The 27359-nt window shown below is 50.9% G+C and overlaps 1 protein-coding gene across 3 annotated transcripts in view; it reads left to right on the forward strand.

Moving 5' to 3' along the window:
- HTT (huntingtin) overlaps positions 1–27359 on the forward strand; it is a 117831-nt gene that overhangs the window by 1906 nt on the left and 88566 nt on the right. For all 3 annotated transcript variants that reach the window (XR_007137427.1, XM_047798267.1, XM_047798268.1), the window contains exons 2-8: positions 9034–9117; positions 13188–13308; positions 18402–18461; positions 19287–19366; positions 21133–21271; positions 26192–26333; positions 26825–27003. Coding sequence is in view for 2 of the 3 variants with exons in the window: in XM_047798267.1 (XP_047654223.1) it covers positions 9034–9117; positions 13188–13308; positions 18402–18461; positions 19287–19366; positions 21133–21271; positions 26192–26333; positions 26825–27003 (805 nt within the window). In the remaining variant the exon portion in view is untranslated. The remainder of the gene's footprint in view (positions 1–9033; positions 9118–13187; positions 13309–18401; positions 18462–19286; positions 19367–21132; positions 21272–26191; positions 26334–26824; positions 27004–27359) is intronic.

Raw genomic sequence — 27359 nt, forward strand, 5'->3', positions numbered from 1 at the left:
AACAGGGGAAGCACTAGTGGGGCTCTGTGTAGGGAGGAGGTTCTACTGCTGTCCCTGTCTGCTCGTGCAAACACTTGGTCAGCCTAAAAATATGCCTTCTGCTTCTTATGCTGATTTGACAGAACCTGTTTGCTTATCTTCTTCAAAATATGGGCGTAAAGAGGTTTCCTTTTTTAAATTTTTAAAATAAAAAAATTGTTTTAAAATTTATAATTATTATTATTTGTCTTTTTGTCTTTTCTAGGGCCGCTCCTGCAGCATATGGAGGTTCCCAGGCTAGGGGTCTAATCGGAGCTGTTGCTGCTGACCTACACCACAGCCACAGCAACACCAGATCCTTAACCCACTGAATGAGGCCAGGGATCGAACCCGAAACCTCATGGTTCCTCGTTGAATTCATTAACCACTGAGCCACGACAGGAATGCCTAAATTTTTAAAATTTTTTATTTATTTTGCTTTTTGGGGCTGTACCTGCAGCACGTGGAGGTTCCCATGCTAGAGGTCCAATCAGAGCTACAGCTGCGAGCCTAAACCACAGCAATGCAGGGTCCGAGCCACGTCTGGGAACTATACCACAGCTCATGGCAACTCCAGATCCTTAACCCACTGAGCAAGGCCCGCAACCTTATGGTTCCTAGTCGGATTCATTTCCGATGCGCCACAACAGCAACTTTCTGCTGCTGCGCCACGATGGGAACTTCCTTCTTAAGCTAGCTTGATGAAGTAGATTTTGTTTCACTGTTTTATTGTAAGGAAATGTATGATTGAATTATTTTAAATGGAACCTGATTTTTTTTTTGCATGAATAACACATTCACTTGATACAAATTCCAAAATTGCAAAAAGTAAGTAAAATAGCTCCCATTCTTTTCTCCCAGGTACCTAACTCCATTCTCAGAGGCAAGCGCTGTTACCCTTTCCCCTGGTGTATCCCACCAATGTACATGAAGATAGATTTAAAATGTTTTAGGAGTTCCCATCATGGCTCAGTGGTTACCGAATCTGACTAGAAACCATGAGGTTGTGGGTTCGATCCCTGGCCTTGCTCAGTGAGTTGATGATCCAGTGTTGCTGTGAGCTGTGGTGTAGGTCACAGACGCGGCTCAGATCTCGCGTTGCTGTGGCTGTGGTGTAGGCTGGCAGCTACAGCTCCGATTCGACCCCTAGCCTGGGAACCTCCATATGCCGTGGGAGCGGCCCTAGAAAAGGCAAAAAGACAAAAAATAAAATAAAATAAAATGTTTTAAAAACAAAAGTGTTTCAGAATACTAACTTTGAAAGGTTCTGAGCACACTCTGAAACCAACTGCAGTGGGCTTAATTATATTTATTTTAAATAAAATGCATGAATATATTTTTATGTGCTTTTTGGGAAAGCAAGTATTCATTAATTTTGAGTAATGAACTCCCTGCTTACAGATTTGGATCTTGGCATTTCTGTTCAGATGCTTCAGTTGAAAAAAATCCACTCCCCGAAATAAGATTGGCCAAAAGCAGTTAGAAAGTAACTGTTCTATTTTTATGGCTCTTGCTCTCTGTGGAACTGTAGTGGCACCAGCCATGCGTGGGTTTCAGTTGAAGACTCTTGAGTGCCTGCTCTCAGCTCAGCGTATAGGATGCAGGGGTTCCGGGTGGTACTGGCTGGCCGGTCTCAGCAAGGCCGGTGTGCAGGGGAGTGCTGGAGCTTGGGTTGGTCCTAACTGCAATCATGTGGCAGTTGACACCTTCTCACTCTCCTTCAGATTCCCACCTGGTTTTCCCCCACCTTTCATTGTTGATTCATCAGTAAAGGTTTGTGCCAGCCCCTGTCCACATAGCTGCAGGGCTACAGCAGTGGGCAGATAAAGCCCTGTCCTCATGAAGCTTAGATTTAGTGAGGGACACAGACCGTAAACAGGATACCTAAGTAAAATGTGCAGTGTGCTGGGCAGTGATCAGTGAAGGAGAAGCAGCAAAGCAGGGCGAGGGGCCGGCAGGTGTCAGCGTCACTAAGGTATTGGCGTTTTAGGTAGACAGGTGTCCCGGAGAGGACCCTGGGGATGGTAACCACCAGAGGAGAGGCGGGGGTGGCCATGAAGGTGTCTGGCAGAGGGGCGTTCCAGGATGGGGGGACAGGTCCAGACCCCCCTGCTTGAGGAGCGGGAGGAGGAAGGTTTGGCGCATTGAATTAATGAGAGGGAGACTTGGTAGGCGTTGAGGTCAGAGGGCTGGAGAGAGTGCAGCACCCGATAATAGGCGCTTCCTTCAAGGTGGGTGGACACTGGCCTTTATTCTAAGCGAGGTGGGAAGTCAGTGGAGGGATTGGTCCAAGGAGGGGAGGATTCTAGTTCCATTTTATTTTATTTTTTTATTTATGTATTTTTTTTTTGTCTTTTTGCCATTTCTTGGGCCACTCCCACGGCATATGGAGGTTCCCAGGCTAGGGGTCCAATCGGAGCTGTAGCCACCGGCCTACGCCAGAGCCACAGCAACGCAGGATCCGTCTGTGACCTACACCACGGCTCACGGCAACGCCGGATCGTTAACCCACTGAGCAAGGGCAGGGACCGAACCCACAACCTCATGGTTCCTAGTCGGATTCGTTAACCACTGCACCACGACAGGAACTTGTAGTTCCATTTTAAAATGAATATGGCTGAGACCTGAGTGAGGGAAGTGTGGGCAACGCAGGAAACCAGTTAGGAAGCTCTGGGCGTCATCAGCTGAGAGGTGACGTGGGTTCTGTGAGATGTTGGCGGTGGCAAGCTGGGAAGTGAAGCATTGTGAAGGTAGAACCAACAGAACTTGTTCATTGCTGTCTGCTAAGCGTGACCTAATTTAGCCATAGTTGGTGTTAGCAGTTAGGGTGACATTCAACTGCAAATAACGGAAAATTCAGCTGCAGTAATTAAACAGGTAAGGATTTATTGTGAGATGAAAATAAGTCTGTCTGAGGAAGTGCAACACAGGGACCCAGCCGCTTTCTTGCACTTGACTTTTAAGCCCTTGTTCTCATTCTTTCCAATTTTTTTAGTTCAGTTATTTGTCTTTTTATTGTTGAACTGTAACAGTTCTTTCTCGTATTCTGGGTACTCGACCCTTAGTCAGATGCATGGTTTGTATCCTCCCGTTTTGTGGTTTGTTTCTTCACTTTCTGATACTGTCCTTTGAAGGACAAAAGGTTTTAATTTGGATGAAGTCTTGTTTTCTATTTTGTCTTTGGTTGCTGTGCTTTAGGTGGTACCTCAAAGAAATTGTTGTCTAATTCAAGGTCACAGAATTCTCTAAGTTTTCTTCTAAGAATTTTCTAATTTTAGCTCTCATTTTAGGGCTTTGATCCATTTTGATTTTGCCTTTTTTCTTTTTTAGGGCCGCATGTAAGGCATGTAGAAGCTCCCAGACTAGGGGCTGATTTGGAGCTACAGCTGCTGGCCTACAGCACATCCACAGCAATGAGGGATCCAAGCTGCATCTGCGACCTACACCACAGCTTACAGCAATGCCGGATCCCTGACCCACGGAGCGGGGCCAAGGATTGAACCCACATCCTCATGGATACTAGTCGGGTTACAAACCCTCTGAGCCACGACGGGAACGTCCCATTTTGAGTTAATTTTTGTAGATGATTTTAGGTTTGAGTCCAGCTTCATTTTTTTATTTGTGGCTGTCAAGTTGTTTCAGTGCCATTTATTGCGAAGACTGTTCTCTTCCCGTTGAATTGTCTTGGCGTCTTGTTGAAGGTTAATAGCTCATGAGTGTATGGTTTTGCTTGTGGACTCAGTTCAACCCCGTGGGTCCCTGTGTCTGTCCTCAGCCAGTGCTCTAGCGTCTTGATCACTTGTGACGTAAACTATGGATCACACTTTGAAATCAGGAAATCTGGGTCCTCCAGCGTTACTCTTTTTCAAGATAGTCTTGGCTGTTCTGGGCCCCTCTCGTTTCCATTTGAATTGTAAAGTCAGATCGTCATCTTTTTTTAAAAATTTTTTTGAATTTTTCATCTTTTTAGGGCTGCATCCTTTGCATATGGAGGTTCCCAGGCTAGGGGTTGAATTGGAGCTGTAGCTGCTGGCCTACACCACAGCCGTGGGAACAGCAACAAGGGATCTGAGCCGCATCTGTGATTCACACCACAGCTCATGGCAGCGCCGGATCCTTAATCCACTGATCGAGGCCAGGGATTGAGCCTACATCCTCATGGACGCTGGTCAGATTTGTTTTCACTGAGTCACAGCGGGAACGCCCAGACTGTCATTTTCTCCAGAGAAGCCAGGATTCTCTGATAGGAATTGCATTGAATTTGAGGTCAGTTTGGGTAGTGTTGACATCTTAGCAATAGTAAGATTTCTGATCCCTGGGTTTTGGCAAACTTCTTATATAAATGGTGAGACGGTAAATATCTCAGCTTTTGTGACTATGTCTCTGTCGCAAAAGCGCTCAGCTCTGCCACTGCGGAATAAAAGCAGCCAGAGGCGTATATGAATGAATGCCTGCCCCTCTGTTCTGCTAAACGTTTACTAATGACATTGAAATTTGAACTTCATATAATTTTCTCATCATAAAGTATGTGATTCTTTGCTGTGTGTGTGTGTGTGTGTGTGTGTTTGTGAGCTGCTTTGAAAATGTGAAAACATTTCTTAGTCTGGCCAAAACAGGCAGGCTGTAGCTTGCCCTCCCCAAGATTACATATGATAGGACTGCTTTTGGCAAGCATTTCTTTTTCGGTTGCTTTTTATTTTTTTCTTTTTACAGCCACACCTGCCACAAATGAACATTCCCTGGCCAGGGGTCTCAGTTGGTTTTTATTAACTAGCTTTAAAAATTATAAAAGTTGGACTTCCCGTGTGGCTCACAGCATAACTACTCGGCGTTGCTTCTGCAGTGGCTGTGGCCCAACCCCTAGCCTGGGAACTTCCATACTGCTGCTGGTGGGGACCCTTGTTTAAAAAAAAATTATAGAAGTTACATATATGCATTGTAACAACATCTTCAAATAGCACAGAAAATGAAATGCAAAGCCTTCCTCTCAGCTCTTCTAGTCTCATTCTCTAAAAATAACAGTTGTTAAGTTTCTTTTGTCTTTTCTGATTTTGCAATACACACACAAGCATTTAAATATGTCCTTTTTTAAAGGAGCTCACACTGTTTTTCACTTAGCCATACATCAAAGACATTGTTTCATAGCAGTACATGTACTTGGTACTATTTGTGATATAATATTGTAGAATTCCTTCTTTCTTTCCTTCCCGCCCTCCTTCCTCCTTTCCTTGCTCTCTCTTTTTTTTTTTTTTGCTGCATCCATGGCAGATGGAAATTCCTGGGCCAGGGTGGAACCCGTGCCTCTGCAGTGACAATGCTGGCATCTTAATCTGCTGTGTCACAAGGGAAATCCCTAGAATTTCTTTTTCAAAGAAAAGCTTATAGGGATGTAAAGGCAAATGTCTTGTGTTGTCCTGGCTTTCTAGTGGGCTGCCCCGAGTTCTCTCCAGCTTAAGAGGCCCCATGCCCATCACCTCTGGTCCTTGCGGGTGAGCCAGCGCCTTGGTGAGCTCCCTTGGAATGGGAGTCTTATTCAGACAACAGGAAGGCTAAAGAAAACACAGTATAAGGTACTGTTCAGTATTGTGTTAAACCGAATCGGCTCCGGTGCTAGAATACGTGTTAAGAGACGAGATATACCATAGATCCATGCAGCTCAGAGTGTGGTCTCAGGGCCAGCAACTTGGTATCACTTGGGAGCTTATCAGAAATAAGAACCTCTGCCCAACCTATGCCTGCTGAATCAAGAGTATGCGTTTTAATGTGCACATTAAAGTCTGCAAAGCTCTGCTGTAGGTGATCAGGCCTTCCTTCCTCTTGTTAATACCGTCGGCATCTGGGAGGGAAGGCCTCCTTTGCTTACTTCCGTCCAGGTGTAGCTGAGGCAGGCAGTAGGACCTCCCTTCTCAGGGCCACGGAGCGTTCGTGTGGCTGTGAAGTGGGTTGTAGCGCTGCCGGCTGAGCTGTGGTGGGCATTGAGAGCTCCCGGCTGCTGGGCACGGGGACTTCGGTGGGGGTTGGATTAGATGACCTGGGGGATTCCTTCCAGCTGAGAGCCTGTACTGGGCCCTTGGGTTGCAGCATATGGAGGTTCCCAGGCCAGGGGTCGACTTGGAGCTACAGCTGCCGGCCTGCACCACAGCCACAGCCACACCAGATCCCAGCCTCGTCTTCGACCTACACCGCAGCTCTTGGCAATGCCGGATCCCTGACCCACTGAGTGAGGCCAGGGATCGAACCTGCATCCTCATGGATTCTCGTCAAATTTGTTTCCACTATGCCACAACGGGAACTCCTTTTTTTTTTTTTAAACATGGGGCCTTTTCGTGTCAGACTTTTCTCACTTAGCATGACAGATTGGATTTTGAATTGCACCTTCTTTAATTACTAATTGTAACACAGTATTCAGTTAAATCACCAGTAAGAAAGGCTTTAGCAGCCCGTTTCTGTGATATAGACGGTGTAGTGGGGAGATCTTAGGCCGCGGTTCCCCTAATCAAACAGTACTTTTATTTTTAAATTAGGTATGAAGTGTAATTTCAAAGTGACCTTTGGTGTTCGCCTCTTCGCTCTTTGTGGGAGAATCCTAGTTTTCTAGGCCCACGCTCACGTTAGTTGAGTACTTACGTTGGCTAAAGAGCAGCTGATGAGGAGTCGGAAGGCCTGGACCTCTGCCCGGCCATTTACGGCCCGGCTCCTGCAGGCCAGGCGGCCTCTAGACCTCACTTCTGTTCGCCGGGAGGGGTGCGTAGGCGCCAGCCCGGCGTGCGGGTGTGAAAGTACTTGTGAGCCCGAAGAGCAAGAGCGTGTGCCATGAGTGACTGTTTTCAACTCCTGGGGCGTCCAGGCCTCCCTCACTTGGTTCCCGTCTCTCAAGTATAATCGTAACATAATTCCGAAAGCAATGAGAGGGCTTGAAATCCCATTTTCGGAAGTGTCCTTTTTTTAAATGTAATTTTACTGGAGCACAGTTGACTTAGAGACAAGGGGTTCTTTGCCCATTGCTTTCACGTGTGCTCTGCGGCGAGCGTTTGACTTTCACACGTCCGTCCTACTGATGGGTGCCTGCGTGCAGACGGCGGCCTCACACACTTGGAGGGGCCCACGCGGGTTTGTTCAGTGACTCCCGAAATGGGTGAAGGGTCAGGACGGTTCTTACAGCTCTCACCCTGTTCGCCCAGTCCCTGCCCCGAGCAGGGTGCTTGCATTTTCACCTTAACTTCCGTACTTACTCTTCACGTGGAACAAGTCCGATTGACCTGTCAGCTCATCAGCCTAATTAAATTCCATAGGGAAATGCGATGGTTGTAGTTGTTGTAACCCTCCAGGTGTGTTTATTGGTTACACTAAGATGGGAAGGAGCGGTTTGGTATTTGGAGCAGGGAGCCTGCCATGTGCAAGAGCTGAGGGTGGAGGAGCATGACTGAGATGGCTGAGCTGCTGAGGCCAGAGTTCCCTCCCCGCAGGTTCGGTGCCGGCCCCGCTGAGCCCGGGGGGAGGCCGGTTGTGTGGGGCCTGGGGAAGCGGTTGGTGTTTGCATGGGGCAGGGGTGTTGTTTGCTTTTGCTGGCTGACCCCTGCCCTGACCCCTCAGGGGTGGTACTGGAAGGATTGTTTTTTTCTTTTTCTGGTGTTTTGGGTTAATGCCTCTTTGTTGGGGTGTCCTAAGGTAAAGTCGGATCTTCACACTTTAAATCATAGGTATCCTCCCTCGTGTGATAAAAGAGGGGCTTTTATCGGATACGGGTTTTGGTAGCGATCCCGTGGGACACAGGGAGTCACAGCTCACGTGGGGGTGGTCTTGCTGGGCCGTCTTCAGGAAGCCCCCCTCCACGTGCTGTGGATTTCCCCCCCCCCCTTTTTTTTTTTCCCTTTTAGGACCGCACCTGCAGCATATGGAGGTTCCCAGGCTAGGGGTCAAATTGGAGCTACAGCCGCCGGCCTCCACCACAGCCACAGCAACGCCAGTTCCGAGCCGTGTCTGCGGCCCACACCACAGCTCAGGGGAACGCCAGATCCTTCACCCACTGAGTGAGGCCAGGGATTGAACCCGCAGCCTCAAGGTTCCTAGTCGGATTCGTTTCCTCTGCGCCCCCACGGGAACTCCCTGGACTCGGCTTCTCATTCAGGCCCTGCCTGTCCTTGGCTCGGGACGTTCCCCTCGGAAGGTTCTTCTTCCTTGTCCGATTTCTTCCCGGCCAGGTCTGAAGTGCCTTGTGCGGAGGGTGTGTCTTGGATTTGCACAGTTCTACGAGCCTCTTCCTTCAGGTGTACTTTTTGGAGCCTGAGGTTGCAGTAGGTATTAACTAGTCACAGATATTTGCAGTTGAGTTCTAAAATTCCTCGGTAATAGTGTTTCCTCAAAAACCCAGTAGTCTTCTGGTTTAGGTGTTTCTAGTTGCAGCACCACGTCCCGGTAACCATGAAACACGCAGATTCTCTTTTGGATGTAGTTCTTAAGCCTGCTCTATTTCTTGGCCGCCTCTTTGGATTTCCTTGGTTCCTGCCTTGAAGACGTGAAGCCGTAGGTTTTCATCTGATCTCGACGGAAGTCTTAGTGGGAGGCTTTTGAGAAAGGGGATTTATTTCTGGCTGTTTGGGGCATGGAGGCAAATAGCCACTCTCTGTACATTGTTTTATACCTAAGAGTGTGGGGTCCGAGTGGTGTGCTGCCTGCAGTCAGTTGATGTGGTTTGGAGAAGTGGGGGCAGCTTGGTCGGCGGAGTAGGTGTCTTATTGGTGTATTTCATTGACTTGCAGACTCCTCCCGCCCTGCAGTTGCTTCTCTCCGAAGTGGAGAAGTGAAGTGTGTTAGCAACACCCCCTGGCTTTTGGAGAAGTGAGAGGTGCTGGGTGGGAAACCCTTCCTGAGCTCGCCCGCCCCCAGCACGGGCTGCCTGCTTTCCTCCCAGGCACTCGGAAGTGCTGCCGGACATGCGCGTGCCGCCAAGTGGCAGCAGGTGGAGTGGATAACTCGGCACATGCTCACTTCTCTCCTCTTTTCTTTTCCTTTTAGAAAGAAGGAGCTCTCAGCCACCAAGAAAGATCGTGTGAATCATTGTCTGACAATATGTGAAAACATAGTGGCACAGTCTCTCAGGTAACTGCACTTGGAACTTTCTCATGAAAATAAAAACTTGGGTTTTCACTCCTTTTTCTTTTTTTCCTTGCCGTAACTGCCACATGTGGACGTTCCTTGGCCAGGGATTGAACCCGCACCACAGCCACCACCAGAGCCACTGCAGTGCCAATGCCAGATCCTTAACCCGCTATGCCATCAGGGAGCTCCCTGTTTAATTGTTATTGTCTGTTGGAGTACGGTCGACACACAGTGTTGTGTTAGTTTCAGGTGTACAGCACAGCGAATGAGTTACACATACAGGTGTAGCCCTTCTTTTTCAGATGCTTTTTCCTATAGTTACTACAGCGTATTGAGTAGAGCTCCTTGTGCTATACAGTAGGTCCTCACTGCTTACCTAGTTTATATATATATATAGTGTGTGTATTTTAATCCTAAATTCCCAATTTATCTGTCCTCCTGTGTTTCCCTTTGGTAACCGTAAATTTGATTTTGAAACCTGTGAGTCTGTTTTTGTTTTGTAAATAAGTTCATTTGTATTCTATTTTGGTTTTTATTTTTTAAATTTATTTTTTATTAAAGTATAGTTGATTTGCAGTGTTGTCCTTTTGTATGATTTTTAATTAGATTCTGCATATAGGTAGGATATCATGATATTTTTCTTTGACTTAATTCACTTAGTTTTGAAAGGCAAACTTTTAAAGCTTTCTCAGGGAGAAATAGATAACCTAATTAGCCCTATATTTATTAAAATTTAAACATCAGTATTTGATTTAGTTTAAGCATCATTAGAGATATATATATCTATAATTTATTTATTTATTTATTTTTGTCTTTTTTAGGGCCACTTTTGCAGCATATGGAGGTTCCCAGGCTAGGGGTCTAATTGGAGCTGTAGCCACCGGCCTGCACCAGAGCCACAGCAACTTGGGATCTGAGCTGCATCTGTGACCCACACCACAGCTCACGGCAACGCGGGATCCTTAACCCACTGAGCGAGGCCAGGGATTGAACCCACAACCTCATGGTTCCTAGTTGGATTCGTTAACCGCTGGGCCACGACAGGAACTCCTAGAGATAGTGTATAAATTAGTCTTTTTTCTCTTTTTCTTTCTTTCTTTCTTAATTACTCGATGAAATTTATTACATTTATAGTTGTACAACAGTCATCACAACCAAATTTTATAGCATTTCCATCCCAAACCCTCAGTGCCTCCTGCCATCCCCAACCTCTCTTGTTTGGAAACCATAAGTTTTTCAAAATCTGAGTCAGTATCTGTTCTGCAAAGAAGTTCATTGTATCCTTTTCTTAGATTCCACATGTCGGTGAAAGCATTTGATATTGCTGTTTCACTTAGCATGATAATTTCTGTGTCCATCCATGGTGCTGCAAATGCCGTTATTTCTTTCCTTTTAATGGCTGAGTAATATTCCCTTGTGTGTATGTACCACATCTTCGTTATCTACTCCTCTGTTGATGGACATTTAGGTTATCTCCATGTCTTGGCTATTGTATACAGTGCTGCAATGAACATTGGGCCACATGTATCTTTTCAAGTCATGGTTTTCTCTGGATAGATGCCCAGGAGTGGGATTGCTGGATCTAATGCTAATTCTATTTTTAGTTTTCTGAGGAATCTCCATACTGTTTTCCATAGTGGTTGCACCAATTTACGTTCCCACCAGCAGTGTCAGAGGGTTCCCTTCTCTCCACACCCTCTCCAGCACTTATTGTTTGTAGACTTTTTGATGATGGCCGTTCTGGCTGGTGTAAGGTGATACCTCATCGTGGTTTTGATGTGCATCTCTCTAATCATGAGTGATGCTGAGCATCTTTTCATGTGTTTTTTGGCCGTCTGTATGTCTTCTTTGGAGAAGTGTCTGTTTAGATCTTCTGCCCATTTTTTGATGGGGTTGTTCATTTTTGGGTATTGAGCTGCAGAAGGTATTGTTAAATTTCGGAGATTAATCCCTAAAAATTGAGAAGTTAATTGGCATATAGCACTGTTGGTTTGATACATTTGTATGATGCATTCCGATGACCCTAGTGTTATGATCATGTCACATTGTTATTTCTTTTGTGTGTTTTGAGAACAGTTGAGATCTCGTCTTTTAGCAACTTTGAAGTTTAAGATACAGTACAGTTGACTGTAGTCGCCAAACTGCATTAACTCTCCAGGATTTATTTATCTCCTAGTTGCAAGTACACCTATTTTTTTCGCCTGTGAATTTTATGAAGTCTCTGTACAAATAAAATATTTCTGATGCACTTCTGTGTCTGAGTTGATGTGTGTTGTAAAAAGATTGTTATGTATCACAGTAATTTCTTCATGTTGATACGTTGAACTAATAATATTTTGGATATGTTGTGTTAAATGAAATGTGTTATTAGAATTACTTTTACCTGTTTCTCCTTTTCTTTGTGTCTGTTGGGAAGCACAAAATCACACTTGTGGCTCACGTTACCTTTCCGTAGACAGCACCACTTTGAGTGATGGGGGTGGCGCCAGCGTCCCAGAGCTGGCCTCCTCCTCAGTCCTTTGTTCACAGCTGGGGTGCCTGGAGATGCGGTCTGAACCATTGCTGTGCACATGTTTTGTTTCTTGCCTGTATTTCTTCATCATTGCTGATGGGACCCTCTGCTTTGTCTTAGGCTCATGACTCTTCTGACTGTCGGTAGGAGCTACGAGGTAGAGAGAAAGGGGGACGGGTCCTCCATCTCAGCCTGTCCTCACTTGACATCATGAAACAGCACTGATCTTGGGTGTCTGAAGAGCAGCAGCTCTGCTCAGGGCTGCGTGACTGCCTGGCCACACTTCACCGAGCTCTGAAATCAGCTTTGCGTGCTCGGCCCTGCCTCTCTCGGCTGTGTTTAGCCAGTTGGATCACAACTGCACAGCAGGCCCTTTCAGTTAAACCTTTTTTAAATTTTTTTTTTTTTTTTGCCATCTTCTTGGGCTGCTCCTGCGGCATATGGAGGTTCCCAGGCTAGGGGTCGAATCGGAGCTGTAGCCACCGACCTACGCCAGAGCCACAGCAACGCAGGATCCGAGCTGCGTCTGCAACCTACACCACAGCTCACGGCAACGCCGGATCCTTAACCCACTGAACAAGGCCAGGGATGGAACCCGCAACCTCATGGATCCTAGTCGGATTTGTTAACCACTGAGCCACGACGGGAACTCCCAGTTAAACTTTTTTTTTTTTGTCTTTTGTTGTTGTTGTTGTTGCTATTTCTTGGGCCGCTCCCGTGGCATATGGAGGTTCCCAGGCTAGGGGTCCAATCGGAGCTGTAGCCACCGGCCTACGCCAGAGCCACAGCAACGCGGGATCCGAGCCGCGTCTGCAACCTACACCACAGCTCACGGCAACGCCGGATCGTTAACCCACTGAGCAAGGGCAGGGACCGAACCCGCAACCTCATGGTTCCTAGTCGGATTCGTTAACCACTGCGCCACGACGGGAACTCCCCAGTTAAACTTTTAAAAATCATTTACAAACCGCATAGATTCCAGTTCTTGTGACACTGATAGAGCAACAAAAGCAGAGCTTGCCCAGTGAACTGTGGTCATGCTTTGGAACATGTCGAAGGCAAGATTGAAAGGAGTAAAAGTTTTGTGGGTATACTGATTTTCCAGGGTCCAGGAATATTGTCAAATAACTTGTTGGCAGAGGGTAGATGGCTCTCTGGGATTTAAGTATCTCACGCAGTGTTTTTTTTTCCAAATTGAGTTAAAGTACACACAAAGCAGTCTTTTTAAGACTTTTAAACTAAAACAAAATGAGAAGTTGCAAGTACAACTTCTATTTAAAAATTAAAATAAAATTTTGGAATAGCTTTAGATTTCCAGAAAAATTACAAAGTTGGTACAGAGTGTTCCTATAACCCGCATGGGCTCTTCCGGTTATTAGCATCTTACATTACTGTGGGGCCGTTTTCACAGCTCATAAATCACTATTGATGTGCTGCCAGCCTCCGTCTTTATGTGCTGTCCTTTTTCTGTTCCGGAATCCCCTATAGGATACATCTTACTGTCGTGTCTTCTTGGGCTCCTTTTGACTCTGACAGTCTCTCTTCTTTTTTTACTTAGAAATTCACCAGAATTTCAGAAACTGCTGGGCATCGCTATGGAACTTTTCCTGCTGTGCAGTGATGATGCAGAGTCAGACGTCAGGATGGTGGCTGACGAATGCCTCAACAAAGTCATTAAGGTAAGCACCCCACGGTCTCTGAGCTGGAGTCTCTGTCGCTCGGAGAGGAGACCCTGATGTGGCAGTCCTTTCTTAGGCTGTCACTGTTTTCTTTGACGGTGTGTGGTGTGGAGGTGCTCTGGTGGCTGCACCTGCTGAATCAAAGAGCTGCACGCCTACGCAGGGCAGAGGTCAGGGGTGGGCGCCGATGGTGGCCACTGGGTCCTCCTGAGATGGCATCAGTTTGTGGCGAAACCACGAGGCCTTGAGAAGGCCAAGGTCGGGGAGCGGAACACCCCCGTGTCTCAAGCCCCTCTTCCTCGTCTCCTGAGGCCTGGGCCCGGCAGTGCTGCGTGCAGGCGAAGATGAGCCTTCTGCAGGAGCTGGGCTGGCGTTCCCAGGAAAGGTGGATGAAACCGGAGAGTCAGAGCCACCGGGTGGGGGGTGGGGGGAGGGGGACAGCTGTCTTTGCTGCTCGCCCCCGACGCAGGGTTTGTCCCCACGACCCCTGCAGCTTGGGTCCACATCTCGCTTCCTCCGGTTGCTGCTGCTCGTGGGGATGAAGTCCGCCTCCCGCGGTTCCTGAAGTGCTGGACACCTGTGCTTGTTCTCCGTCTGCCCCCGGTTTGTGCCCCTGCCATTGCGGGCGCCTTCTAGGCCACCTTTAGCCGGCCGTTGGAACTTCGTGTCCGCGCTTAGGCAGTGTTCCCAGCTCAGGCGGACCTGCGCTGAGGAAGGCCTTGGCAGAGCTCGCGACACCTTCTCCAAAAATGGCTTCTTGGTCAGGGTCAAGGTGAAGATGCTCCTTGCTCATGAGACCTTTCCAGTCGTCTTCTCTTTCCCTTATCGTTGGAGCTCTACCCGTGAAATAGCGTCTTCTTTTCCTTGGAGGCTCTCTTGCTAGGGATGCTTGGCCGGATGAACCGAGAAGTGCAGCCTCACAGAGGCTGGTTGGCTGGTCCCTCTGTTCTTAGGGTCTTGAAAACAAAGCTGTTCTTGGAAGTCCCCGCAGGGCCCTCTCTGGAGCGTGGCCAAGAGACTGTCCTTTGCCTTCGCGGGTCCAGCTTCCTGGGGAGACGGTCGCCCTTGCCTCGCTCGCTGGAGGAGCTGCAGGCACCTGGGCCAGCAGAGCTGGGGTGAAGGAGCCCCGCGCTCGCGCCTCGCCTCCTGCTCCCGAGCACCCAGCCTCGCCCGCTTAGCTGGAGAGGGACTCGGGCGCCGTGTCTGTGGCGCGTGAGGGCGGATGGGTGCGTAGCGTCTGACCGGCCAGCCTCTCCCTGCCGCCCGCTGGTCCTCAGGGAGGTGAGAGGTCTGCTCACGGATGGGGAGACCCGTGCATTCTTCCGTCGACACGCTGCTCTGCCCTTCCCACGTGCGGGCTCCGTGGGGCCGTGCTCCCCCGCTCAGGCCTGGCTTCTCCACCGAGGGGGGGTGGTGGGGCTTTCACCTCTGGGAGCGCCTGGTCTTCTCTCCCCCCCTGCGTTTCGTGCCGTGGCTCCACCCGCTTCCTGCACGGATGGAGTGGCCGGTGGCCGCTGAACCTTGTTCTCCATGCCCGGTGGTCCGTGGGCCACTCACGGCTGACAGGGCCCGTAGCACGTTTGCAGGTGGACTTTTTCCATTACACTTGCTGCTTTTATTATTCCCACTGGCTGGACCAGGCTGGGCTTTTTCTGATGTTTCAGTTCTTGAACTTTGATCCTCAGAAACCCTAAAGAAGGTACCATAGGATGCCTTTTCATGACAAGAGTGGGTAAGAGGGGCCGAGAGAACAGTATGACCCCAAACAAACCAGAAGAAATGGTCATTTTACGTGGCAGCCGTCTGCCGCAGAGAGAGGCCTGCTTCCGCAACTGCTGGATGGAAGGGCCGCTGTGTGTGCGGGGGTCGGGGGCCGTGGCCGTGGCCAGAGCTGCAGGTGCTGGGTTCTCTTCCTGGCCGTCTGCCCTCGGCGTCCCCTTCCCTCTGCTTTGGGCTGAGCTTCCCACCGCTCACGTCACACCCTCGACATAAGGCAGGCTCAGCCTCTCTCAACCTCTTCCTTCTGCCTGAAGCCGGGCGTGTGGAGTTGGAGGTGCTCAGATGTCTGCTTCCCCAGGCGCACTAGTCTTTGGGCCAGCAGGCCAGGGTAGCGTCAGGGTCTGGCTGATGTGCTCTCACGGTGGCAGAGGAAGCGCAGGCTTGGGAGAACGTGGACAGGCCTCGGCCCCTGTATCAGGATGAGCCGGAGCACAGGAATGCTTGCTTAGGAGTCAGGTCCTGGATTTTTTTTTTTTTTTCTTTTTTGCCACACCTATGGCATGTGGAAGTTCCTGGGGCCGGGGCAAACCCGGCCACAGCAATAGCCCAGGCTGCTGCAGTGACAATGCTGGATACTTAACCTGCTGCACCACAAGGGAACTCCCAGGTCCTGGACTTTTCCTTTTTTTTTGTCTTTTTGCTATTTCTTTGGGCCACTCCCACGGCATATGGAGGTTCCCAGGCTAGGGGTCGAATCGGAGCTGTAGCCACTGGCCTACGCCAGAGCCACAGCAACACGGGATCCGAGCTGCGTCTGCAACCTACATCACCGCTCACGGCAACGCCGGATCCTTAACCCACTGAGCAAGGGCAGGGACCGAACCCGCAACCTCATGGTTCCTAGTCGGATTCGTTAACCACTGCGCCACGACGGCAACTCCTCCTTTTTTTTTTTTTTTTTTTTTGAGTATTATTACATAGAATGAGGACCAGACTCTGGGTGGCCCAAGAAAATGGGGCACATTTTGCTTTTCCTTTACGTAGGAAGATGCACTGGGGATCTGGTTCAGCTCAACAGTTTCCTCCTGCCTTCAAACAACTTAGTCTCAGGTGGGGAAGCCTGTTTGTACAGAAGTAACTCAACACGTGGTGTAAGTTCTGAGTTCCGAGAGATGTTTCTTGGCAACGCGAGGCAGTCAGCGGGCGGAGGTGATTTCTGCTGGGGAGGCAGAGAGGGCTTCCTGGAGGTGGTGGCTGTTAGGTGAGTGAGGAGGTCCAGGGCCTTCTGCACCACTGCCGGCGCGCAGAGGTCGGTGACCGCGTGTCTGCTGCCAGAGAATGGAGGTGCGGAGGAACAGGTCCGGGGGTTGTGCTTTATTCGGTAGAGAGAGAAGAAAATGAGGAGCTCCCGCGGATTTTTAACTGGTCGGGGGAGCACTTTGCTTAGGAAGAGCAGCCTGGTGGTGATGTGGAGCCTGCCTTGGAGCCAGGAGAGACCTGCCTGGTCCTGGGGAGAGGCACTGGGGGTGTGAGCGAGGACGCAGAGGTGGCCATCGTGGGTTGGACCTGGCAACTGTGTGTGGAGGTGGGGTAGGGGGCGGGGGTTCAGATGGTCTCTTACCATCACCCGGGCCTGTGAGACTCCATTCAGTGCTGTTATCAGGGGTTTCAGGTTTACTTTTCTCTTACAAGAAAATAAGCTTGTTTTTTTTTTTTTTTTTTTTTGCTTTTTAGGGCTGCATCCATGGCATATGGAGGTTCTCAGGCTAGGGATCTAATTGGAGCTATAGGTCACAGCAACGCCAGATCTGAGCCATGTCTGCAACCTACACCACAGTTCAGGGCAACACCGGATCCTTAACCCACTGAGCACTGCCAGGGATCGAACCCGCAGCCTCATGGTTCTTAGTTGGATTCGTTTCCACTGTGCCACAACAGGAACTCCTTGATGTTGGTTTATAAAACATTCGTAGAGTGAAACAAAACTTTACTGGCAAAATAGAGTTTTAGTATATGTTTGTCTATTTTGGTGTGCTCATTTAAGGAATTTTAGTACAAACTGAAAGAGCAGAATTAGGATTTAAAATTTTTCTGAGACATTATTATGCTTGAGAACTTCCCAGAATGTGACCTTGTTTTAATTTTCAAGCTTGCTGAACCAACATGGGTTTTACTAAGAGCAGCTTGGTTTATAGACATCACATGCTGTGTATCATGTGGCAGGATGAGGGCTTTTTAATTTTAATTTTTTTTTTTTTTTTTGCTTTTTAGGGCCGAACCCAAGGCATACGGAGGTTCCCAGGCTAGGGGTCGAATCGGAGCTGTAGCCACTGGCCTACACCAGAGCCACAGCAATGCCAGATCTGTGCTGCCTCTGCGACCTATACCATAGCTCACGGCAATGCCAGATTGTTAACCCACTAAGGGAGGCCAGGGATCGAATGTGCAACCTCATGTTTCCTAGTTGGATTTGTTTCCACTGTGCCATGACGGGAAGTCCGGAAGAGGGCTTCTTGATTGAGCATTGGTTACGTCTCTCCTTTTTTTTTTTCTGTTGGCCACGCCTGGGGCATGTGGAAGTTCCCAGGCCTGGGATCGAACCTGAGCCACAGCAATGACAACACTGAGTCCTTAACCACTAGGCCACCGGGGAACTCCAGTCTGTCCTCTCTTCTTGGTGGGCAAGTCATTGGCAGTACCATTTTGCAGGAGAGGGTTTTCCGTCTTAAGCCGTGTCTGACGTGGACTTTGTGTCATTGGTAGTGGTTGCCCTCAGCCATTCTTACTGAGTCGAAGGTGGCCGTGTGGCCGTTTTTTTGGTTTGGCCTGTAAGTGTGCAGAAGGGGCGAGGCACGTGCGGTGGGGAGCTAGCCATGGCTCTAGCGGGTTCGGAGCGTTGCTGGGGCCCTGGGGCTGGGAGCACCTGTGCATCAAGGGAGGCCCAGACCTCCAAGAAGGGACCTGGGTTCTGCATCGAGGGCGGTGTCCCCCGCCAGAGCGGGGGCTCTGATCTTGGAGCCACCTGCTGCCCCCGCGGGCTCCAGGGCATTGGTGTTGCTGGATCATCCACAGAATGTGCTTTAATGGACTAGAAGAACTTCAGAATGAATTTGAACTATCTGCTGTTTAATTTTGATGTTACATAGTATTTGATTGTAATGAGAGATTTTTTTCCTTTCATATTTTTAAAATTCAAGTGAATGAGCTGTATCTAGTCTGTTCAGTAACTTCCTCTCTCTTCTTTTTTAATGGTAGGTTCTTAGTTCAGTTGCTGTTACATTTTACTTTGCCCCAAAACAGGTTTTAGTTGCCTTTCTTTACGACCGCTAGTAGAATGTGCCTTCCACGAACAGATCTCGTATATTTTCTTGTAGGCTTTGATGGATTCCAACCTTCCGAGGTTACAGCTAGAACTTTATAAGGAAATTAAAAAGGTAGGCTTTTGTTTTCCATTAGAGAAAAAAATGCTACTATTTCACTGTATTGAGCAGCGTATGTGAAATTTTATCTTTTATTTAATAAGTAAAAATGTTACAAGGAAATAAATGCTACTCAGTAAAATAGACTTTATTGTTTCACTTTTCTTCAAAAGATTACTCTTCATTTATTGGATGAGATGGAAATTAAAATAGTAATTTTTAAATGTCTATAATTGCAGTTTAATAGACTTTAAAGTTTCAAAAGTAGTTACACATTTTTTTAAGTCTTTTTTTTTTAATCTATTTTCTGGCTGTGCACGTGGTATGTGGAGGTTCCCCAGCCAGAGAAAGAACCCAAGCCTCAGCAGAGACCCGAGCTGCTGAGGGACAGTGCTGATCCTTAACCCGCTGAGCCGCAGGAGAACTCCAAAGTAGTTACGTATTTATTTATTTCTTTGTCTTTTTAGGGTTGCACCCCCGGCATATATAAGTTCCCAGGCTAGGGGTCGAATTGGAGCTGTAGCTGCTGGTTTATGCCACAGCCATAGCAACGCTGGATCCAGGCTGTGTCTGCAACTTACACCACAGCTCACGGCAGTGCCGGATCCTTAACCCACTGAGTGAGGCCAGGGGTGGAACCTGCATCCTTATGGATACTGGTCAGATTCGTTTCCACCGAGCCACGACGGGAACTCCAAAAAAGTAGTCACACATTTAAATGGCCTTTTCTCTAAAAGTAGAAATTAAAAATGAAGAAACTGCTTTCGTTCATTGAAGTCCCCTTGGTGACTAGTGTCTGTGCCTCTTAAATGTAACACACTGCGCCTTAAATCCACCCAGAACGGTGCTCCCCGGAGCCTACGTGCTGCGCTGTGGAGGTTTGCTGAGCTGGCTCACCTGGTCCGGCCTCAGAAATGCAGGTAAGCTGTAGCTCTGGATTGTTACTACTGTTGGGCGGGGGCCCAGGTCCTGTGGATTCTGCATCTCTGCTCAAGTGTCTCTTCCTTCGAGGTCTCCCCCGTCCACCCTGTCTAGAGTGCCCACCTCCGCCTCTCCAGGTGCCGTCGAGCGTGCCCCGTTCCTTTTCCTCCGGAGCGCTTCCAGCTCTGGCGCCTTCATCGTTGTGCGCAGTCGTCTTCTACCCATCCTTCCCCAGATGTTCGGGAGACTGCCCACGTGTCTGCACGTGGTAGTTGCTGAAAAGATGCTCAGCAGGTAGTTCAAGGGCGAGTACCAGGCTCATTGCTGCTCACTGCAGGGTTAGGGAGAATACGCCTTAGCCTGGCACGTGGTTAAAAACAGCCACGTGAAACAGCGAACAGAGTTGAGACTGACTGGACCAGTTGGGTCATAATGGGTCAGAAAGCAAAAGCAGGATCACAGTTTCACCAGCGAGATGTGCCGACTCCTACAGACCCTTGGCCCGACCCTGGAGTGGCAGGAACCTTCCTTTTATTATGAAACAATGACCTATTCCACTGGGTCTGAGTGTATTAGAGATACAGTCACTAAGGGAATTTCTTTTTATTATAACCTTTTTCTTTTACTATCCTTATTTTGAAAACTTGGTCATATTTATGAAGCAACCCCCCCTCCCCACCCCCCGTTATACATAGAAGGCAAAGTGACCTTAAAAAACACAAGCGGATCGTGTCATTGCCTTACTCAAACTCCACTTATTTCCCAGAGCTGTTCACATGCAACCCGGCTCCCCCCCAGGGCCCCGGGGGAGCTCACCCTCAGTGACCCCCCATCAGCTCAGACATTCCCCGTCGACTCATTGGCTGACTTGACTTCTTTCACATGGCCGGTTTGTTTTTTTTCCTTGGGTCTGCAAAAGCTCGTCTCCTTTGTAGGGCCTGCCTCCCTCCCTGTCCTGTCCAAGGCGTGCACCTGCGTGCTGTCCATCCCGCCACCAGAGGCTGCTGTCACCACCCAGTGTGGGGGGATGTCCCGTGGCTTTGGCTCGTCCCCCTCTGACTTCGCCTCTGCCGTCCTGCGCAGTCTTCTGCTTCTCTCTCCAGGGCCAGGGCCCCTCCTGATGGCCTCCTTCAGTGTGTACGCTTAGAAGGCGTTTTGTAATGCTCCCTTTCAAGGAAGCTTTATTCTCATTTTTAAAATGGTGTTTTCTTATATTAGCTGTTGTTTACTGACTAAAACCTGTGTATTTTAATAACTTTTTTTTTTGTCTTTTTGCTATTTCTTGGGCCGCTCCCTCGGCATATGGAGGTTCCCAGGCTAGGGGTCTAATCAGAGCTGTAGCCACAGGCCTACACCAGAGCCACAGCAACACGGGATCCAAGCTGCGTCTGCAACCTACACCCCAGCTCACGGCAACGCCGGATCCTTAACCCACTGAGCAAGGGCAGGGACCGAACCCGCAACCTCATGGTTCCTAGTCGGATTCGTTAACCACTGCGCCACGACGGGAACTCCTAATAACTTATAATTTACTGAAATGATCTTTGAAACAAGCCTTTGAGAGTCCTTGAGATTCTAGGAGTACTGCGGGATGAGTATCTCCCAATATCCGAGCTTCCTCTGCATTTAGCCTCTAGCTGGGGTTTTTCTGCTTCCCAGGAACCACTCGTGCTTGTAAAAACTGTTTTCTCCCTGGCAGGTGCTAAACTAACTGCTTCTGTCTCACGAAGGCGGAGGAGTAATCGCTGTTCCTCTCGCCTGGCAGGCCGTACTTGGTGAACCTCTTGCCCTGCCTGACGCGCACAAGCAAGAGGCCTGAGGAGTCTGTTCAGGAGACCTTGGCTGCAGCCGTCCCGAAAATCATGGCGTCCTTTGGCAATTTCGCAAACGACAATGAGATTAAGGTACGATTGTCGCCTCAGGTCACATGCGAGGAGGAGTCTTACGGGGAGGGGGCTCTTGCACGGCAGACATGTGGGTACTTCCTGGGTGGCCTGTGCTTCTCGATTGAAATGAAGCTCTTTTGTGTTCTCTGGAGGCACAGTAAGAGCCCCTTTCCACTTCGGCGTCTTACTGTGGGTGAAAAGCTGGCCAGGAAGGGGGTTGGCAGATGCAGAACCAAAGGCATTTCTCTGGAGCAGATTGGTTTGGGTGCTTCAGTTGATTGGCTTCTCGGCCTGGTTGAGAAAAGGCGACTGTCCCAGCGCAGGCGGCGGACCCCCACGCACGAGGCCGTGGGGGATCACTTGGTTCCCATTTGTGTTCGCCCAGCCAACAGCCTTCGCACGACTTCAGTTTCGTTGTTGATAACGTCCAGAAATTGTGGCCCTGACCCGTGGTCTGAGGATTAGGGATTCTTGGCCGCCTCCTTTTAGTGGGTCAACCCTGCATTAGTGTTGCTTTTGGTATTTCTAAGTAACATGCTTACCTGCTGGCTTTGGATTTTTTAGCATTTTTTACAGTGGGAAAGATGAGTTTGGCTCTGACCCTTCTTCCATCTTATTTCCAGAGTGAGGTCAGCATGCAGGGTGCACACCCTTAGGCCTGAGCTGGTAGACGCTGCTCGGTCTGTGCTGCGCAGTGGCTAAGTGCCTTGAGATTTCTAGAATCTGTAATTGCTTCTTGTTCATTTGCTTCTTGTTCTTTGCTGATTCCACCTTCTCACCTTCTACCTGCGTGGTACCTGTGTCTCCGTACAGTCATACACCTGATGGCTCCTTGGAGTTGCTGCTGCTCAGGGCACCTGTAGGTTCTTTGCATGGTCGTGTCTTAGCTCCATGTCGGATGCCTGGTTCCTGGAGGCAACATCTCTATTGCTAGGCTTGCTCCTCGACAGGATGTGGCTTCCTGAGAAAGGGTGAATGGGAAGAAAATTGAGATTTTTGTCTCCGAACGATGCCTTTACTTCTCCCTCACACGTGGCCGCGTGCGTGCGGAGTTCCGGCCTGGAGGTCGTCTTCCCTCAGGACTGAGAAGCCGTTGCCCCTTGTCTGTCTCCAGCACGGCTCTCGGGAAGCTGAATGATCTGATCCCTTAGCCTTGAATGTGTCCTCCTCTAGAAGGTTTTAGTTTTTTGTCTAGCGTGGTGTGCTGGGTGCTTGATAAAGTTAGGAACCTTCTAGCCTTCCGTTCTGGGAACTGTCCTTATGATTCTCTGACAGTTTCCCCTCTTATTTCCTCTGTGCTTTCTTTCTGAAATTTGTTAGTTAGATGTTGGCCTCCTGGACTAACACACATTGGATCCTCTTTTATTTCTATTTTCCTTTTTTTTTAATACTTTCTAGGAGATGTCCACTCCAGACTCTTCCATTGAGTTTTTGCTCTTGCTGCGTGTGGCTAATTTCTAAGAGCTCTTTCCTGTGATGTTTTCTGGCGCCCTTGTCTTCTTCCGTGAACGCGCTCTCTCGTCTTTCTGAGGATGTTGATGACAGTTGCTTGACAACCTCCTTTGGCCTCCACATTTTGTGTTTCTTCTGACTTCCTCTGTTTCCGGCCTTTTTCCTTTATTTCAGCGGCTGTCCACGTAGGTTTGAGTGAGAGCCTGCAGAGCTTACCGGGAGCCCGTGTGTGGCGGGGTTCGGCTCCTGGCGGACTCGCCAAGGGAACAGATAGTGAACCTGCTTTCCCGCCACGTCAGAGTCAGTGTGTCTCTTCCTCTTGGGCCCGTCCGTCTCCCTGGAGGGAAAGTCCTTGCTCTGCCCAGAGGCATAAGCCCACCTGCGTTTGTCCTGGGACCCTTGGGTGGAAGGGGCTAACAGTCTGGTCGGAGGGCAGACTTTTTCTTCATTTCTGCTTTCTGTCTGTCCTCGCGTCCGCCCTCAGCTGCGCCAGCATCTCTGGGGACGCCCCGTCTCTGTGGGAGGTGGGGACTGATGGCCCTTCCCCGCGGCCTGGCTGGCAGAGGGCTTGGCCCTTTGCACAAGGGGCACTTGGCTAAGTGGCTGTTTCGTCCCCATGTCCAGGCCGGGTTTGGAGGTCCCTAGCGCTCCAGGCCCGAGCTGTTCTTGGAGCTTGGCGGCTGGAGTGAGCTTGCCTTTGGTTGGTGGCTTTCCGTGCTTCTCCCTAACTTCCAGAAAGGCTTGGCAGGAACTCATTCCCGTGAGTCAGTCAGTGACCACTTGCGTACTTTCTAGCTTCTAAAAGTCGCTGATGCCTCTAGTCTGCCGCTGTCCCTGTTCTGTTTTTCTTGTCCTTTTCGTGCTTTTTGAAACTCGTGCAGGTGACTTTAGTGGGGTCACATGTCCAGACCAGCATGTTGACCAGAAGCCTCCTCCCAGGGACCCTGGTGTCGTCGGGAGCGCCTCCTAGATTCCAGCCTCCCGAGCCTCGCCTTTTACCGGCATGTGACCTGCATGCCAGGCGCCCGTAATCAGCAGTGCGCCCCTCGACAAGCCGTCAGAGCGAGACTGCCCTTGCGGCCACCGCTCCCTGAGCCGGCTTCCAGGGCCAGAGGCTCTGCTTTCAGCGGTGCGTGTGGAGAGCCGTACGGGTATTTTTGCTCAGCGTCAGGCCTGTGAGATTCTTCCACGGCACCGTGTGTGTCAGGAGATGACCTAGCAGCCGTGGTGTGCAGAGGCCACAGACGTGGCTTCCTCGTGGCTTCGCTGCACCTGGGCTTGCAGTCGCTGTCCCGAGTGCTGTGGCTGCGCCTGTTCCCGGCCTGGCTGTGGACCTAGACGTGGAGTCGCTGGGTGGTGGGGACTGTGTTTCAGCTTCGGTAGGAACTGCCAACCTGCTTTCCCATGGGGCGGCCTGGCTCACACGTCCGTCAGTGCTGAGAGCAGATGCTGGTGGCTCCCTGGCCTCGGGGAACTGGATTTCTGTCATCCTAAGTTTAGCCGCCTGCGGAGTATGTTCCGGCATCATGGTTTCAGGGTTTGGTTTATTTCCATGTCCGTGCCCTAGAGTACTCTTGACTCTGAAGTGGTGTGATTTGGGGGTCTTTTTCCTTTGAGGTGCTCTGAGGTATGTCATGAACGTGTTTAGAAAAGCGGAGCTCTCTGCACTTCCTCCTCGTGAGAAGAGCTTCTCTTTCTTTTCTCTTCTTTTTTTTTTGCTTTTTAGGGCTGTACCCGCGGCATATGGAGGTTCCCAGGCTAGGGGTCCAGTTGGAGCTACAGCTGCCGGCCTGCGCCCCAGCCACAGCAACGTGGGATCTGAGCCATCTCTGTGACCTACACCACAGCTCACGGCAACGCCGGATCCTTAACCCACTGAGTGAGGCCAGGGCTTGAACCCACATCCTCACGGGCACTAGTCAGGCTCATTAGCGCTGCGCCACGATGGGAACTCCTCTTTCTTTCTCTTTCTAATTGTTTTACTTTTTTTATATTTGCCCACCCCGGAGCATATGGAGTTCCCAGAGGAGGGGTTGAATCCTAATGCAGTTGCGACCTCTACCACAGCAGTGGCAACGCTGGGTCCTTAACCCACGTTGTCAGGCGGGGCGTTGACCCCACATCTCTGCCGCTGCAGAGACACTGCTGATCCCCTTGTGCCATAGTGGGAACTCTGAGGAGAGCTTTTAAGCGAGGCCCAGTTCCTTTCTGCCAGCTGCCTTCTGCAGGGCATCCTTGGGACGGTACGGTGTGGATCCAAGAAAGCCCCCTCGAGCTCTCAGGTTCAATTTTGTCACTATTCCAAGCCTCAAGTTCGCCATGGGCTGCCGCCTCTTCATGGTGGTGCGTGGCTTTCATTCTGCTTCTCAGTTTGGGATGACGTAGAAGGGTTCTCTCCCTGAGTGTTTCAGTGATGTATTTGTGTGTGTGGTCGCCCAGAGGCGTTTTTAAGATGCCGTTATCTTTCCTTGGCGCTAAAAAAGTTTGTCAGACACAAGTCGAGCGGTTTCTCTGGGTGTTGTCTCTCAGGAGAAACTGGAGGCCGCAGCCCCCGGGGGTGTCGTGCGGCCGGGGCTCTGGCCCTCCTCCTCCCTGGTCCTGAGGTCTGATCTGCGAATTCACTGCGTGTGGATGAGCCCCCGAGAACCGGTGTGTTGCAAGCACGCTGCTAGGGCGAAGCTGGTTTCTCAGTCACACGCCGGTCTGGTCGGGTGCTGCTCGCTCGCCGGCGGTCAGACCTGCTCTGCAGAGCCCCCACGGCCTCCCCGACGCGCGGCAGCGCTCGGCCCGCGCCCCACGGGTTTAGAAGAGCGGCAGGTGGACAGAGCTGGCCACCGGAGCCGCCGCACTCCCGCAGCTGGACGACCACCCCTTTGCCGTCCTTGGGTGTTTTTCTCCAGCCCTAGGTTGTCCGCGTTCGCACCCTAGCAGCTCTCCCTGGGCCTCCTGGGGGCGCGGGACCAGAGCCTCGTTCTCTGCTTTCTCGGGGAAGTGCCTGCGAGGCGTGTGTGGGGTCCGGCGGCTCAGTCGCATGTTTCCAGACGCGGGCACGTGCCCCAGTGGCGGGGGCGGCACACTTGCGGGCTGGGCGCTGGGCCGGGCGTTGCCGTGGTCGGCGCGCTCTCTGGGCCGGCCTTCCTCAGTGATTGGCTTTTACTCCGTTCAGTTCGCACAGGCCACTCACTGACCCCGTCCCCAAGTGCTGTGGGCACAGCTTTTCCAGGAGCTCAGGTTTTCAGTCGCCCCCACGTAGAGGGTGCAGCTGCTGAGCAGGTCTCGACTTGCAGCTTGGAAGGGAGCAGAGAGACGGCGTATTCGCAAACGGCCCTCACATTCCCCGAATCTGGCTGCGCAGCTCCAGCAGGGGTTCCGCTGTTACCACGTTGGCTCTGCCAGGAGTGGGCGCGGGGGGGGAGCTGTTTGCCATCCACGGCGGGTTTCACGGGTGCTTCTTCGTCTTCCCTCTGCTGGGTTGTGCCTCTGCAGGTTCTGTTGAAGGCCTTCATAGCGAACCTGAAGTCCGGCTCCCCCACGGTCCGGCGCACGGCGGCGGGCGCGGCGGTGAGCGTGTGCCAGCACTCCCGGCGGACGCGCTACTTCTACAGCTGGCTGCTCAGCGTGCTCTTAGGTGGGTGCCGCCTGCTCGCCGTCCTCCCCGCACCCCCGCTGCCGGTGGGTGTGAGCGGGGTCTGGGGGAGGCCTGGGCGCGGCAGCCGGGCCCTCGGGCAGCTGGCGGGGCCGTGGGCAGGCCCGGGGCCGTGATCCTGAGCCTCCCCGGGCTGGCCCTCCGTGCAGCACACCGCCCAGCCTCTGCAACGGCCTGACGCGGAGCCTCAGTCCCGTGAGGGCGGTGCAGGCTCGCGGCACGGTTTCCCTTGGCTCGGGGCGGCGAGTGCTGGCACAGAAGAGGCAGGGGAGCTCGCTGCCCCGCGGCTCGCCAGGGAGGGTTTAGCCCTGACCCCTGGCCCGGCGGCGCGGTGAGGTACCCTGGGTATCGTGTGCTGTCTCTGCCCCTCCTCCCGGCCTTGTGACAGGGTTCTGCTGTGCGGCTCTTTCCACGGGCAGCCACGCTCTCCCAGCAGCGGACCCCATGTGACAGTCTTGTCCCCGCCTTCCTAGGTCTGCTCGTGCCTGTGGAGGAGGAACACGGCACCCTCCTGATTCTCGGGGTGCTGCTCACCCTGAGGTATCTGGTGCCCCTGCTGCAGCAGCAGGTCAAGGACACGAGCCTGAAAGGCAGCTTCGGGGTGACCCGGAAGGAAATGGAGGTCTCTCCCTCAACGGAACAGCTTGTCCAGGTAGGCGCCCCCCAGCCCACTCCAGTGCCTGTGCGTAGACACCCAGCTCTCAGAAACACGGGTCATTTGAAGAGAAGCAGCAGAACCAAAGGGGAAGAGCATGGACTCTGGAGCTGGACCCCTGGTTCAGACCCTTGGCCATGACCCCTAGCCTTGTGACCTTTGTCTGGTAGTGACATCAGAGTGAGGTGAGGGTATCTCTTAGATAGGTCCCGAGAGCTTTATGTAAACCCCCCAGACCCCTGTCTGGCACAGAGAACGCTCTCATCCTGTTTCTAAAACCAGACTCAGGGAGTTCCCGTCGTGGCGCAGTGGTTAACGAATCCGACTAGGAACCATGAGGTTGCGGGTTCGGT

Source organism: Phacochoerus africanus, chromosome 10 (assembly GCF_016906955.1).
Source record: "Phacochoerus africanus isolate WHEZ1 chromosome 10, ROS_Pafr_v1, whole genome shotgun sequence".
NCBI lineage: Eukaryota > Metazoa > Chordata > Mammalia > Artiodactyla > Suidae > Phacochoerus > Phacochoerus africanus.